This window comes from Haemaphysalis longicornis, unplaced genomic scaffold (genome assembly GCF_048455015.1).
Source record: "Haemaphysalis longicornis isolate Haplotype H1 unplaced genomic scaffold, Haemaphysalis longicornis Haplotype H1 scaffold_8, whole genome shotgun sequence".
Classification (NCBI taxonomy): Eukaryota; Metazoa; Arthropoda; class Arachnida; order Ixodida; family Ixodidae; genus Haemaphysalis; species Haemaphysalis longicornis.
This window is the reverse complement of record NW_027526445.1, coordinates 108,089,041-108,105,169: the sequence shown is the minus strand read 5'-3', so window position 1 is coordinate 108,105,169 and position 16,129 is coordinate 108,089,041. Positions and strand designations below refer to the sequence as shown.

Sequence of the window (16,129 nt, the reverse complement as noted above, 5' to 3'; positions counted from 1 at the left end):
AACGATACAAATGTAACGGTCCATAGCATTTTTGTTGCTGTTTTCTCTATTTTTTTGTTGGCGTCTGTTTTTGTTCGCGACTCCTGTTTGTTTTTTTGCCTACGACTACGTCTTTACTTTTGTTTTTTAGTATCTTTTTGTTTGGGACTACGTGACAGAAAAGAGCTTATAAGAGCAGGGCAGTACAAAATGATAACCACACAAGAACAATAGAAAATTTCTTTATTATAGCACATTCTTACATAATTATTTCTGACAATGAGTACGGGAATTACTATCCCGTATATGTACTTCGGGCTCAGACTTCACAATCCGTTCTTTCACAAAGAATGAACATTGGTATGACTTACGAGAAACTCAAATGAGCAAGTTGATAGTTTTGAGCTAAAATTGAGTGGTAATATTTCTAGCAGCCAAATCGAACACCCAAGAGACAGAACCCCTCGTCACGCTATTTTTGTGTATTCCTTATGCGAAATCGCTGATATGCAGTTCCTCCCACACACAAAATTATTCCTTGCGCATTTCAGTATATCCCTCATTGTCACGATTCTTTCACTAAGGTAGCAAGGGTCTATATGATATGATAAAGATGAGCGGCCGCATTAAGCAAGTATGAAACATAAGTGGGGAAAGTACGCAGTGAAGTTACATGCGTTACGTGGTCCGTCGACCCCAGTCATATTGCCGAAGTCATCTTCAAGTGCCCGAAGCTAATAGTTATATTGAAAAAAAAAAGCGAAGAAGTTTGGGAGGCACTATACCACCGAAAGGGCTCATTTATTTCTGCAGTCACGAAATTTTTGAAAACAGCGCAAAAATTCTTACTCATGAGGGAATCAGCGTTTTTGTTTCGATAGTACTAGAATACATTCTAGGCGCACGGTTCTACGTACCAGCCTGTTTCTGGGACGTTTCGACATCTTAGTGCGGATAAGTCGCTGACTTTTTTGTCTCTCCTCCTTTTTGTGAAATGAAGCGCATGACGAACTTGTGCTGATTACGCGGGAGCAGCAGACCCGCAATGGCCAGCCACATTTCAAACATCTCGCTGAGTAGTAAACGTTCTAAACCTTGCGCGCTTAGCCAATGTTTCCGGCAATTTTGGCCAGTGGCTCAATGAATCCCTTTTTACCAGCCTCCGCGTCGTTTTTGGTAGACAGGGCGGGGAGAGCCTCGCAGGTACCCGTGCCCTTCTTGTACTTATTGCAGACCAGGTTGAGTGACTCTCCAAACACGTGATCGATGATCTCGTTGAAGAACTGTTTGGCAGCCGGGTGGTTACAGTTTCCCGTCAAAGCTTTTTCCGCGCATTCAACAAAGTCCTGGTAGTAGCTGCGAGTGTAAAAAGAGAGAGAATGTTAAAAGGACATGTTTCATACGGCTTTTTGCTCTTTTCTGCGTGTGAAAATAAAAGTACACACACTGCCTGGTGCTGGCGTTTAACGAAATTGACTTGAGTGAATTCACTACACACGCAATTTTCAGCCGAGGTATATTGTCACGTAGTCAAGGATGACGCAGGTTTTCTTCAAAGAAAAGCATTTATTGGAGCGAACTTGTGCTCCCCAAAAACCACACGGAAATACAAGCGGCGCAGAAAGAGTCACAGAACTGACTTGCACAGACTGGCGTCAATCAATCGAATACCATGGCTGCTGCCGCGGGAGTATTTATGTTTCGGAACGATTGTTTCTCGAAACGCCGGATTACGGCGAGAACACTGGAGGTCCTTAAAGATTACTCTAGGCCAGTGACCTCAGCGCCAAACACTCACCCTTTAAAAATATGATAGCTCGTGTGGGATCCAAAAGAAAGGAAAATATACATGCACATTAGTTTAAATGCTGATAATGAAGCCTGCCGCGCCAGTTGGTAAAAGGAAAACAGAAGTGTAAAAAGAGAATGCGTGCTTCCCCGCAATATTCAGGCGCGCGCTTATGAACAGCTAGGAGGTTTACACGCCTTTCTATAGAAGTATCACGCGAAACAGTGGAGTTAAATCTTCAATTTCTCCTTTTAAATTAATGTTCACATTGGCAAGGGATTTCTGCTCAAAATTATTCATGCAAATATGTGGAATAAAATTAAGTGGTTCGAAACGAAAAGCAATATTTTTCGTCATTCTGCAGTGGGGGTTGCTTTTATGTTGTTTATGCTACATTGAGTAGGTGCTACGTCCCACACGAATAATTTTTTTCGTGACTGCAGATGAGTACACATACTTCACACGCACTCTGTTTTTAAAATTATCGCGACCAGCTTACTGCGGTGGTCGGAGAGTATCGGAAACAATTTGACTACTGCGTAAAAGTATTTTTGTCTTACATTAGGGAGGTGGCCTTTTTATTTTCTTCCTGTGGCTGTCGTATCTTTATAGTGGATCAAAAATAAAGTTATTCTTTCTGTTTCTTTCTTTTTACTGTTCCGGGATCTGGAATAATTAGGCTACAGACAGATTTCATGTACTTTATTTGCATAATCCCAAAGCTTCCCCAAGATGGGTGTTTTTCTATTTCGCCTTCGCGGCCAAAAAAGATTATTGTGTATAACAATTTACGCTATTGCATTAGCAAACAGAGAGCTTCATCCATAGGGATAGAAAATGGCCCCTTTAAACGGAAAATCCCTTAGGCGACATGATGTATCCTTAGCTACGGCATTATGTTTCCATTTGGGAACAACTGCACTAACCATTTAGCGTTCCATGGGGCAAGGACTGTTATTTAAATCGAAAACTTTCTCAGTGGGGCCCATTGAAGTTCTCTAAAAACACTAATGCATTCCCCATAGACTGGTTGGTCTACTGAAATGCTTTAATAACATCGCTTAACCCACAGTGCATGCGTGAAACGGGGCTTCCATTGATTCAAAACGATGAATTCGAAATCGCCGGAAAAGAACGGTTCTAGATAAGAACACACGCACTGATCATGAACAATAAGTTCGATAGAATACCGTTATGTCATATACCATGGGTCAATGTACATTTAGATAGTTCGTAAATGTGCTTATTTAATAAGCAAGAAATCGCCGCTTGGGTTTGCTCCCCGTTAGTGATTTGGGTCGTTCAAGGTTTGACGTTCTATGGACGTGCTTTAAACGAAATTCGGGAGCACTTTTAGCTTTCGCGTTTCTTCTAACTTGGGTGGTATCTTTTTTTTCGCGCTCTCGTAGAAGGGTGTTAAAGGGGCACTCACCAACAGGAGTATGGAATCTGCTGGCGTTCGGGTGCTGCAGAAGCACGGTGCAGGGCTACGAACATTGCCTTCATACAGGATTGCATTGGCGCACCGGCTTTGTTGACGCACTTGATGCTGTCTAGGTACACTGCAGTGTGTTGAAAAGAAACGTTCAATGACATACGTGCCCTTGCGTAGGCAAGCATTTAGAAGAAGGCGTTCAAGCACGAGCTAAATGTCAGTTGTTGCTACAAATTCCGGCGTAGTCGAGAACGCCTGGTGGAATCGGTATCGAATACAGATTATTGGAGTGAAATTGCGAAGTACAAAATAAAACGCACAATGAAGGACAAATATCGATAAAGTAGATAAAACAAGTGGCATGCATCTTCGAGAATCGAAGAGTGAAATGTCGCAGACTTTTACTTCATATATTTATATTACAGCTAAGCTGTAAACCTTTTCTCCCCAACTGTTTCATCACTGTGGGCGAAAACGATTTTCGTGGGCACTAGCCGAGAGGAAGCGGCGAGCCAACTGAGGCGACGAAAAACATTTCATACGCTCCTGCATGACCTTTTCTAGTGATTTACAACAGCTTTCCTGTGCGTCCTCTTTCGCAGGACTGAATTGCGACCAATTTGTTTAAGAAATGTTCTATCCAGACCCATCCGACTGGGTGGAAAACATTTTCGTCAAACTAAACAAGTTTAGAGAAGTAAAAAAACGGTTGCGTCTTTCTTTCATCAAGCGAAGGTAGCCCACCATATCGTTAGGCAGAAAGAAGAAAATGTATGTCCTGCTTTCAATGGGAGATAAGATAACTCTGAGCTGCAGGCATAACCAATAAAACACAAACAAAATGATACATGAACTATCACGTTGTAGCGCTAGCATGAACCCTAAATTTTTATTATGCAGAAAAGGTTTTTATTGCTAGCTTTAATTCAACAATTTTAACAATTCAGAAGCGCCCTGACCATACTTGAGCAAGAATCCAGGTAAAATTGTTAGTGGTTTTGCCCTCTTGCTGTTGTTATGAAACAATAAAATAGCAGAATACTTTTCGTGTACATTTTCTTGTTTTCCTTGCGACCACTAAGGGCGTTTAAAAACTTGGAGCTGGAGGTTTCCGCATCTATGAACAGCTAATCTTTCTTTTTAAACCTAGTGTAGGTGCAGTTTTGATAACCTTTATGAAAAGCACAGAATGGAATATTCTAACCTAGCGATGCCGTAGCAAATTCCCTATTATTTTGGTGTACGTAAGAGCCTTGTACATTACTTTGCACCTTTCTAAAGAACGGAAAAACTTACAAGTTTGCTTACTCATAACAACCGACATATACGTTATCTAATGAAAAGAAGAGTCGAAATACCTTCCCGGAACGATAATATCAAAAGAATGGTTGTAAGGGCAATAAGGTGCAATGCAACAGATGCTTTTTCACAAAATGTGACCTGATCTTTTTTTACGTCTTTCGCAAATCTGTCCAAGAATTCTTTTTTATTTTAAGGTTGGAGTACTAAAAAAGGCCCAGCCTGTAGTTGCACGCGCCAAAGCTTCACTATGGCTATAAGGCATACTAGGAAAAGAGTTCTGAACTAGTAATTTTGTCCTGTCACAGCATGTCTTAGGTGCTTCAAAATGCAGTGCCCACTGGTGTGTTCGTTATCCGCATCTAAAGGAAAAGCGGTGACCACAGTGGTCTAACCCAGGAACTCATCTCAGGTGCGTAAGTGACCAGCGTAAATCGTAGCACCAATTTCGTTCAAAGCCTCTCAGTCTAGTTCTAGTTTAAGGTCGATGTTTCAGAGAGACCCGTGCGATATTGATACTGAGCTGAAACATTTTCGTGTCCACAAGTTCTCGTTGCTTTCAAAATTTTCCGGCGTATTTTGATTTCCAAGTTTCTAAAGAGCGTCCAAGATCATCCTGGTTGAAGTAATGGTAGCGCTGCAATAACTGGGATAAAAAGGAAACGTACACTTATGCCTTGGGCTAGTGGTATTGCACACGCTGTTGTATTCATCGAGGGCGGCTCCGGCCGTGAGCAGTACGACGCCCTTGGGTAGACCATCCAGGCACTTCGCACCGAATCGTTCGATGCATTTTATTTGGCTCACGTACTGTCTGAAATAGGTTGAAAAAAAAAGACACAAAGCGGTAATTTTTCGCTATTTAAAAAAGCCGCGAGGCTTTTGCTTGTCTCGAGGTGAAATAGATTGGAAATTCTAGAATTTCAGTCCCGGAGAGGAGTTAGGTTATATTGATTTAAAAGGTACCTTAAAATTTAAACGTAACACGAAGACCGGAGTTACGTCAGCGCACGTATTCCACAAAATTCAATTTTACTTCGTTTTCCCCTTCTTGTAAACTCAGTTAAATGATACGCCCTCACAGTGACACGTCGTGTAATGGTCACTGCTCGTCAGAAACACTATGAATTCACTTTTTGTATATATTTTTGAAGCTTAGACTGCTTTTAAATGAAAACGATGGGTCAGTGGGCAATCGCTGGTACAAATAGGAGCCTACCGCTGTACGTTTGATAAAAAAGCAGTTTACTATTTTCGTCTGCAATAATAGTAAGTACTTAAACCTGCACCAAAACGAATTTACATTTGTTTAAAACTGTATAGGGCTGTTCTTGTCGCCATAAGATGTAATATACATACGTTCTATATTTCTCGAACTTGCAATCTAGAGAGATGATCGCTTACGCAGGCTTCCATTTTTGTTCAGTAAATTACGCTAAGTAATTTTTTAACGTGACCCCGCAGCAGGCATGCCTTGGGCCGTGCAAACAACATTACGCAACTTTTACAATACACTGCTAGTGCTACCTCAGCCAAATATTATACGTGCCCGCGAAGCGGGAAGCTCGCAAATCTCGCAGGGTAACGGGAAGCGAAGGACTGCTTTTCCTTGACCAATAAAAAATGAAATATATCTCTATCAATAATTTCTAATACGGGTGTAAGTAGGTGCAATGAGAGACCGGAAGCAATGAGCTGCCTTATAAAGGATAGCACAAGGATGTTCTCTGAGGTTTTTGAAAACGAAAAAGTGGCTCATTTTAGCGCCAGACTAAAGAAGGGTCACTTTTCGGAAACAACATTCAAAATAAGCTTTAAGGTTGCTAGAAGGTGGCGAGGTATTTTTTTAGATGTGGCATCAAAACTAAGAAAAGGGGCCGGTGTGTGTAAAGCGCTTGGGGAGCTCTATGTCCTGCCCTTGTTTCCCTGTTGGCAGCTAGTGAGGGAGTTTAGGAAAAAAATGGCCAGTAATTAAAACTTGAATCTGTGTTCGATGGCATTTCACGAAGGCTTACAACATGGGCATGTTGTGACTAGCACCGAACGGTAAAAACGTTACGTGTATAATATGGCCTGCAGATGTTAGCTCGAGATTCGCGGAGTCCTGCTTACATTTTTGTTTCTCTGAAATGACGGCTGCGAGTTCCACATTACGTTTATATATAACCCCAGAAACGATCACCTGAATGAAGTATACCTCAAAAAGTTTTCTTTATTCTGCCAATATCTGCATTCCTCCGGGAGATGCGAAGCATGAAAGATTTATTTTTTCCGTTAGTCTCCAAATTCTCGAATTGTAGAAAGACGTCATTCTTGAACTCACTTGCACTGATCTTGAAGGCCTTTCGGTGTTTCTGCTAGTTTTGGCGTCACGAAAAAGGGTATAAAGTCAATGCCGCACTTCTCCGCTTCCGTGGCCGTGCACCCCTTGACATCCTTGAAGATGGCAGAGCTGGAAACACCTGCGCAAGAGGTCACAAAGAGTTCACCCTTCAATATTCTCAGCAATGACTTCGTTGGTTAATATTTCGCTGCACTCTTGTTACAGATTTTCTTGAGACTGCATGCGGAATGTCTGCAATAATGTGTGGCTTGGAGGAGAACGCTGTATCCATGCTAGTGTAGTTTTTGTGAGGTTTTAATTTACTGTCAGATATCTTACGCGTTTGGTTTGTTCTCTTGTAAAAGAACATACATAGATCGATCTCCAAGTAGGGGAAGCTTCCGACGCAAACCAAAGCGAAGGGGGCGAAGCCGGTGACAGTTGGATAGAAATGGTTGCGGTACAGGATTGTGCTCGCGATTTCAGCTCTTGTAGATACTCTGTAATGGCCGCTTCGCCGTCATTATCATGTTGAGTGACTCGGACAAATAGTGATTGGAATCTTGCCTACAACATAATTTTTGTAAGGAACATTATCCCCCTAATTTTTCGACCATTTCACTCCGCATGTGTTTTTTTTTTTTCAAATAAGGGCAATGCAATAACCTTAATAGGAGGAAGCAACTCCATGACCCTGATTACTTTCTCGTTTCCACCCGTTGTAGGAATCAAAGTCACAACTAGGGGCATACCCAAACTCTTCAAACGATTGCCTATTATTGATGCTATCCTAATAAAGCGTTCTCTTCTGATAATAAGAATTTTTGCGCAAAAGTTCGACGCCCACGTCATGGGTCTAAAAAGGTGAACATGACGTTGTGTAATAACGTGGTGATTACCATTCATTTTATTTGTACAAAAAGTAAAATGTTCTATTATAGCGTGCATCAAATGTAATGTCAAGTTGCCTTTTTTGAACACTTGGAAACAAAAACGCAATTTAAAATTTGCAAACACCGAGATCAAGAATCCTGACCTTTCAAGTTTTATTGTTAACAGCATACCAAGAAGGAAATATGCTGCTTGAGTCGTTTGTAGCTAAAGGGTAGGCAAGAATCCCGTTGATTTTGGGACCCGAAGCTTTAAGAACTTTTTAACCTTGAGATCGATCTCATGTTTGCTTTTCACGAGGACTGAAGTGGACAAATGTAACTCCAAAACAACATTTTGGCTTTTAAAAGAGCTGTGGCTAAAAAAGGGGGGTTAAAGTCACACAATTTAATAGTACGTCGTTATAGGAATTGATGTAATATTAATGACTAGTAAATGATAAACCCAGAGAACGGTGCCGATTTTATTGATTGTACGGTATGCAGTTTCAGTGTGCTGAAACTTACTTTCTTCCAATTTTTTTATATCCGTCTGTATATAAAGCTTTTGTGTCCCGCTCTATTCTGAATAAAAATACACAATTGTACTTTTTGAATCACAATGTTTCAACAAGTAACGTAACCTGAAAATTGAGGAATTTAAATATGTCACGTCAAAAATTGGAAGCAGCCCAAAATGACTGAGGTTCTGCGAATATCACCACAGGAGAGTTTTTGGCTCATATTCGAGATGGCGAAATCAACTGTGCTTCCATTTTGGTATAGTTGAGGTTTGTCGCCGCACGACAACACACTTGTACTTGTGCTTCCGCTATCGATTGATTGATTGATGGTGGGATTTAACGCGCCAACGCAACGCAGGCGATGAGGCGCGCCGTAGTGGAGGACTCCGGATTAATTTTGACCACCTGGGGATCTTTATCATGCGCCGAAATCTCGTACACACGGGCGTTTTTGCTTTTCGCCTCCATCAGAAAAGCGGCCGCCGCGGCCGGGAATCGAACCCGCGACCTCGTGCTCAGCAGCGCAACGCCTTAGCCACTGAACCACCGCGGCGGGTTGTGCTTCCGCTATTGCCACCGAATCAGGGTAAACCACGAAGTTCTTTATTTTTGTGTCGCTATTTGTAGAACAATGCAGATACTACCTAATTTGAAAGGGGTAGAAATGGCCGCCAGCAATGCGCCAACCTTATCCAATGCGGAACTTTATACTATTAACCACTGTTCGACATACAAGTACGATCTTCCGGTGGGGAATGAAAAGGTGAGTCTAAGCGTCCTCCACTGTAACCCATCTTTGCTGTCGAAAATCTGATGTATTCCTTTATACTTTAACTTTTTATGGTAATTTAGGCATGTGCAGTATGTCGGAACGTACGTGGGAAGGGAGACAGTGACGCAGAATTACTCCCCTTGCGGAACCTCGTTAAGCACGACACTCCGCGATAAACACGCCTCAAGTATACAAAGCGACTATGACAGCTCTCGATAACACCGGTGATGCCATTCTTCCACAAATTTGTGTACCTATTACGTCAATGGTGGGATCAGCAACAAACCAGCAGAAGGCGGAATCTGAAACGCCCTCTTACTCTCGTTCGTAATAAAGGTCAACCAGGACAGTGCCATCTAATCACAATTTTCTTACATTGATCACCTGCCAATAAAACGTTGCCATTTGCGACAGAGCAAATAACAACTAACCGCAAGATAAAAGGTAAAATGGCATTTCCGAAGGCGTTGTATATATTACAAGCAAGGAAGGAAAATGTGTCGAAACAAATAACATCAAGATAAATGACATTGACTGCAATATTTTATTGTAATACCTTTCGCCTATGTGTTGGGTTTGACGATTTCGTTTTGCAGAACACAGAAGTCCATTGAACCTATCCCGAAGTGAAATCGCGAGATATTCAAATACTTCTTTGATATCGTGTTGCAGACGCTTCAGGTATCCGTTCCGGTTTTTCTAGTTTCCTTGTTTCGATCAGTGTTCTTTTTTTTTTTTTCATGCATAAGCGTTTACTGGTCTAACCGGCCCCATTTTATGACAGGAAATTTATTTCAACCTGGTAGTTTTCACTGATGGGTACGCCCATATTGGTTCAGGCACTCTGTTTTTCAGCCAGGTATTTTGAAAGACGTATATTTAAGCAGTCTTGATAAATTCGCGTCTTGTATACGACCTGACAACATATGCGTTGAAAACAATTATTTGACTCACAGTTACAGTAACAGCTCGCGTGGGTAGCTTCATTAAACCGCGTGCCTGCACTCCAAGTCCAACGGTAACGAAAGGTTGTATTACATGGCGTCCCAGCAGTGGAACGCGCTAAAACTGAATTGACATGAGCGAACCTCCGCTGTTGTTGTAGTAGGAGTTGCGAGATAGGTGGGAATGATGGTAAAAGTGGGGCTGAGGAGAGAAGAGAGGCTTTCACGTGGATAGGGCTGCCGAAGATTACGGTTGTTCGACATTTGCGTTGAAGTCAGCAGATACGCGGCTAATTTTAGGGGCGAAGCACCCTAGGACCTCGCTTTGTGCGGGGCTTGGCGCCCGTGTACACGGTGCTACGCATGCGCGAGGAGCATTAGATTGGATTGGATTGGACTGGATTGGATTGTATTTGAAATTGGATTGGTATGGATTGGATTTAAATTGGATGAAATTGAATTGTACTGAATTGGATTGGATTGGCATGTTATATACTGTACACACGCGTTGTTACTCATTCACAAGCGCGAGTGGGCAATGCCACAGGTGATTTACGGCAAGAACGATCCTCGGTGCTTCGTCTACTCGTCATGGTTCACTTCGTGGAGACACGAGAATTTTTTTAAACTGTACACTTGATTTGAAAGAGACCCGCCGCGGTGGCTCAGTGGCTATGGCGTTGTGCTGCTGAGCACGAGGTCGTGGGTTCGATTCCCGGCCGCGGCGGCGGCTTTTCTGATGGAGGCGAAAAGCAAAAACGTCCGTGTGTCCGAGATTTCGGCTCACGTTAAAGATCCCCAGGTGGTCAAAATTAATCCGGAGCCCTCCACTACGGCGCGCCTCATCGCCTGCGTTGCGTCGGCGCGTTAAACCCTACAATCAATCAATCTATTTGAAAGAGCATTCTTCATTGGTGTGTTGTGTGCCGTACAGGACATCGTCACGCGCACCCTCTTGGGAAAACGTTACATGTGATGCGAATTCCACCTTTGCTTGAATGCAGCCAGAATGATCTTTAAAGCAAAGCTTTACTCATCTCGTCCATCGGTTTCGCCATCACGGTAAATATTGCAGAGAACCATGCATTCCGTTTGTTTATTTATGTTTTGTTTTTGGCGACCGGCTGCGCCAGGCTGTTTTATCTGTGTGATCCGTGGGCTAAGTGAAGCGCGCGTTCGATCCTGTATGCCGTACGTGTTGTCTCCTTTGAGAGGGAAAGTGTATCGAACTAACGTCACCAGCCTAGGATAATATTCTCTAATCTACAGTGTTCTGGAGGCAGTTCGACGGTTCGAGAAACGCTCGCGTTCAGCGATAAAATGCCCGCATAGCAGACGCCGCAGTATTCATTTCGCCCACACTCGCCTGCGCACGTCATTTTGTTGACTGCTGCTTCGCCACCTGTGTATCTTTTTACTCGTTAGGGGAGCACAAGTTCGCTCCAATCAACTTGCTGTTACTTCAACCCAACTGCGTCATCTTTGGCTTCGTGACAATATGACCGTGAGTTCACCGCAGCTGCGCCGTATCTGCGGCAACGGATCACGTGACGAGCAGGGTGGAGCTCCGTCAACGGCGGCGTTCGGCGCTGACATCTTGGGGCATGTCATCACCGCAGCTGGGTCGCGCCTGACCACGTGATTCGCCGCGTGCAAGCAAGCTGGCCATGAACGAGAGGGGGGGAGGGGGGGCAAAAGGGGAGCGTCTTCTCTGGGTGTTTCGCGGTGTCTGGAGGTTTGAGCTGTCGTCTGCACGTGGCATCTGACCAACCCGCGGTTATCGGCCGGCGAGCCGTTTGGCTCGGAAAACGCCGGAAGCGCGGCCACTACCATAGACAAAGACAGGCTTGCCACGGGTAGTATAATAATTACAACAAACTCAAAGCTTAACTCAGTAAAACCAAGGCTTGCAGAGGCTAAGGCCCACGTACCTAATTTTTTTATATGGTTATATAAATAACTTTGAACTCAACCTATTTCCACAATTTATGCACTTTTTGACGATATAAATCTTTTTTAGAGAAATTTCTAAACATTTCAGATGGTAGAATTGTCGGATAATTGGTACGCATAAAATGAAAGGACGTGAAGCTTGAACACTTTCGTGCCTTGAATAATACCGAGCCCTGACTACCTCTTCATTTTTTTTATTGCGTGGCGATGGTCGTGCCTTTGTATAAAAAGAAAACATTCAGACGGGCGCTTATCTTTCCCACCTGTCCTTTGTTTTTCAAGGACTGCAGCACTGCTGCATAAACTGCCCAAACCAAACACTGCATAGCCACTGATAAAGAGTGGGAGATAGCGTCGCGGTTATGCGGTATATTCGGCGTGTACATGTACATCGTCCTGAAATTTCGCTAAATCTTTTGTGGAGATCCCAGCGCGGGGCCTGTGTTGTTCCTCGCTTTGTGCGGCTAAAGAGCTTGCCATTTTCGAACAGTTTATAGTTAAACTGTATGTGTTTGAAGCACTGGAGAGCGACACTGCCACCGGTCTCGCCACTTGGGAACAGTAATAAATTTAGGAGTAAACCATTCCAGGAGCATCTATGCTAAAACCAGAATGAATCAGTAAAGTTTAGAGTGAAGAAGGTACAGATATTTCAAGCCGCATTTAATAAAAATAAATGCACGTTTGATGTGAGAGCGTTATAGTTTTACGCGTATTTAAAACACGTATTTCTTTCCGGTAAAAGAAGAGATGTACTACAAGGCGTTCCCATACGCGACATGAAATTAAGGTCCGACACAAGGTTTCTCAGCAAACGGTTATACAAAGGTCTTTCATATCTGCCAACGATACAGCGCTAAACTCCGCTTCAGTGAAGGTTCCCTTCTCATATCAGACACTTTTTGACATGCCGTTGCTTCCGCGCAGTTTCATTAAACCTAAAAGATAGAGTTGGTAAATACAGTTTCTTGGTGCACATCCCAACTGTTACAAAAGCGAAACGACGAAATATTTTTACGCCTTTTAGTCAAGCAGCACTATCCAAGAAACAGTGCGGAGGTTTCACTTGAAGGGATGGCACAACTTCTGACCATCCATCCAAACAAAAATACCCAACACTGTTGCTTCCTGGATATTTTCTCCTACGAGCCACTGACATGCAAGCAATCGGAAGTTACCCAAATGAAAAAAAAAATGTCACAGATTTTTGACACCAGCGGTCTCCGTTTCGGCATTACCTTAGAGAAATTTACTCATCATCAGAAAGGGTTCGTCTCGGCCCCATTTCCGACTTAAGAAGATGGAAAAATAAGTGGTTACGTACCTCCAACCACGCAGCCTAGGGCGAAGCACAGGACTAAAAGTGCACGGTTCATCTCGACGGTGTTCAGTGAGGATCGCAAGTGACTCGACGGTCGCTGTGCTCACAGCTGGCTATTTATTAGATTGGCGGCCCGAGATTGCATAAGCCGCCGTCACAGCACACGCTCACACAGGGAAAACCCACACTCACATAAGATTATTCATTCACACTCAGAATCAGTGTATCAAACCAGGACAAGCATACAAGAGACTGCAAGGACCTACAGAAACACACCCTCTCCACCAGCGGGGCAAAGACGGGGGGCTATTCATGAGAACGTAGAAAGGCGGTGAAAGGACTGATAGCGAGAGTCGTCTCCCTTTCCCCGGCTTAGAATCGGGGTATATGGCCTGCGGAAAGCTTTTCTGCGAGCAATAAACTGTAACAGCCTTCAGTTTTCCACAAACAGCGCCCCCACCAAACATATGCTAATTAGAATACAGACCATCCATTCCTTCCTCAAAAAGCGCTTAGTTACCATTAAGCCAAAAGGTAAAAATACAAACATTTTGCTTTCTGGATATGTTCTCACACGAGTTACGCAACTACATATGTGAAGTCTGAACACGTCTTCTGCAGAATAATAAATACAAACCTTCCATAACGTACTTTCTGACGGTGTTCTTTGTTTTGGTTTGCAATGGATGCGTGATTAAGGACAAGCAGGTGGCTACACGTACTCTATGCCGATCCAAAGGGTACCGGAACCTGGAAGGTTGGCAGCGTTTTAACAGCAGAGTGGTTGTACAAGCAGTAAGTTCACTGTTGGAGGAAAAAATACCAAGAAAATGTCGAGTGCTTGTGAGCGCGTGCTTCGCGGTGACCGCCGAGTATTCGGCTACCGCCGTGGCATGCGCAAAAAAAAAAAACCCAGCGCTGTCGTCAAGTGCTACCACGCATTTAAAATAACTCCAGCGGTAAGGCTAAATATGAAAGTTTGCCCTCATTGGGCAACGTCACCGGTGCCGCCACATTCTGTAGAAGCCTTTGCGGATAATGGACGACATGGCTAAAAGTGCGCCAATCCTTCCCAAGCCGACTATGAGATCCCGCCACGCTACTTAGAGTCGACGATGAGGAGGTGGTGAAAGTTGAGAATGGTGAGAATGGCTTTGCACCCACCACTCGCCGCGAAGAAGACAACAACCTCTTCGATGCATATGACGATGATTACTAGCTGTGAAGCTATGCAAATAAACAAGGATACTGAAACTCAACTCTGTGTTCGTTAATACCGACGTACCTCAGCTCCGCCATTCAAGTTTTGAGCGCGAGTGGAAGCTTCCAAGAATTTTTTTTTTCTAAAACACCACCGAAAAAAGTGGCCTTAGAGTTCTGCTACGAATAGTTTGCACCAAAAACGTCTGGGGACATCGTAAAAATCTTTGAGCGAACATCAATAAACAGAGAGAATAATTTCGTAAAAAACTGGAACGGAAGAATCAGCGGGAGGGTTTGTAATGGGTTAGTTAGTTCATAGCATGGAGTTGAACAGCGCAGGGACGGGACTAAGATCGGAGGCGACAAACGCACAGCGCCCGTGTTTGTCTCCTCTGCTCTTAGTCCCGTCCCTGCACTGTTCAACTCCATGCAAAGAATCAGCAGAAAGCGATATTATCCGTGCGAAGTAACTTTGGGGTATTAAACACCCACCAAGAGAAAGAGAATACGTAGGTACCGTATGCTTTGGTTACAAGTTGTTTTAGGCCGCCCTCGGAATACTTTGTACTTTAAATTCTTTTCACATCACCTAATGGTGCAAACAAGCAGCCTTTTCATTTTCGCTTTGAAAAAAAAAAAGCACATATCCCCCTGGCCTGGCTCTAAAAACTGTGAATATATTTTGCACGAGCGCCAGCCCCCAAAACATAGAGCTCTACGTCATTCTGAGAAAGCTACCTGGCATATATATATAGAGAGATAAAATACATACTAATAAGGCGTTCATAAATTTTTTACTGATATCATTGTGCACAAGTGCACCATTTCTATTGGTGGAGATTTCTACCCGTGCAAAGACGTTTTTTGCCCCGGCTACCTGCCAGAAACTCAACACATTAACTCCAACCGAGTTGGGTACAGTTTTTGTTTTGGCTCCTGGCCATCTGAACCCTGGAAACAGCTCATTGAGCTTCCAAGGTTATGATATATGAAGTACCCGGTGCAGTGGTAAAGCGGCAAGCAGTGGGTCGCGGAGACTGAGGACGCTTGTTTAACCTAGACCACGGCATTTCTTCTTCCACGGGTGAGAAACAAAAACGCAATATCCTACGGAATATTTATTCCCGGGCATTTTTATTGTTTCATAACTTGATAGCAGCTTCGGCGCATGAATCCGTTTAGAATGCCTTATATACAAAGCCGACTCACTGGTCCGGCCAGATCTCGTGAAACAAATAAAATAAATACTTTGATAAAAGGGGAAAGAAACAGTACACAGGGAGAAAATGTTTGACGGACAGCTGTGACAATGACTGCTTCGGAATAAGTATAACTTAAGCGTAGAGAATGCTACCACTTTAGGTAATAACAGAAACTCACCCGCCGTGGCGGCTCAATGCCTCCGACGCGGGGTGAATTCCAGGCCGCGGCGGCCGCTTTTCTGCTCGAGGCGAAAAACTAAACCGCCCGTGTGTTCGACAATTCGGCGCACGTTAAAGAACCGAGGTGGTGAAAATGAATCCGGATCCCTCCCCTACGGCGTGACTCACTGCCTGTGTAGCGTCGGCACATTACCAGAAACACGTGCTTGTATCAGTATCAAAACTTCAAATAAAGAAGGGTTACACGAACACCTTGAAATCTGCTCAAACGGTGACAGCTGCTTTGGAAGCTGCTCCGTGACTGCGTATGGACCGAATTCTGTAAGTGTTCAGACG

General features: G+C 43.6%; 1 protein-coding gene across 1 annotated transcript; it reads right to left on the bottom strand.

The window, feature by feature from the left end:
- Positions 1-205: 205 nt before the first annotated feature.
- Positions 206-13,336, bottom strand: LOC144149170 (uncharacterized). Its single transcript, XM_077680703.1, has 5 exons — positions 13,212-13,336; positions 6,826-6,964; positions 5,171-5,316; positions 3,201-3,330; positions 206-1,335 (listed from the first exon to the last, which is right to left on the bottom strand). The coding sequence occupies exons 1-5, from the start codon at positions 13,261-13,263 to the stop codon at positions 1,083-1,085; spliced, it is 720 nt and encodes a 239-aa protein (XP_077536829.1). The 5' UTR covers positions 13,264-13,336; the 3' UTR covers positions 206-1,082.
- Positions 13,337-16,129: the final 2,793 nt, after the last annotated feature.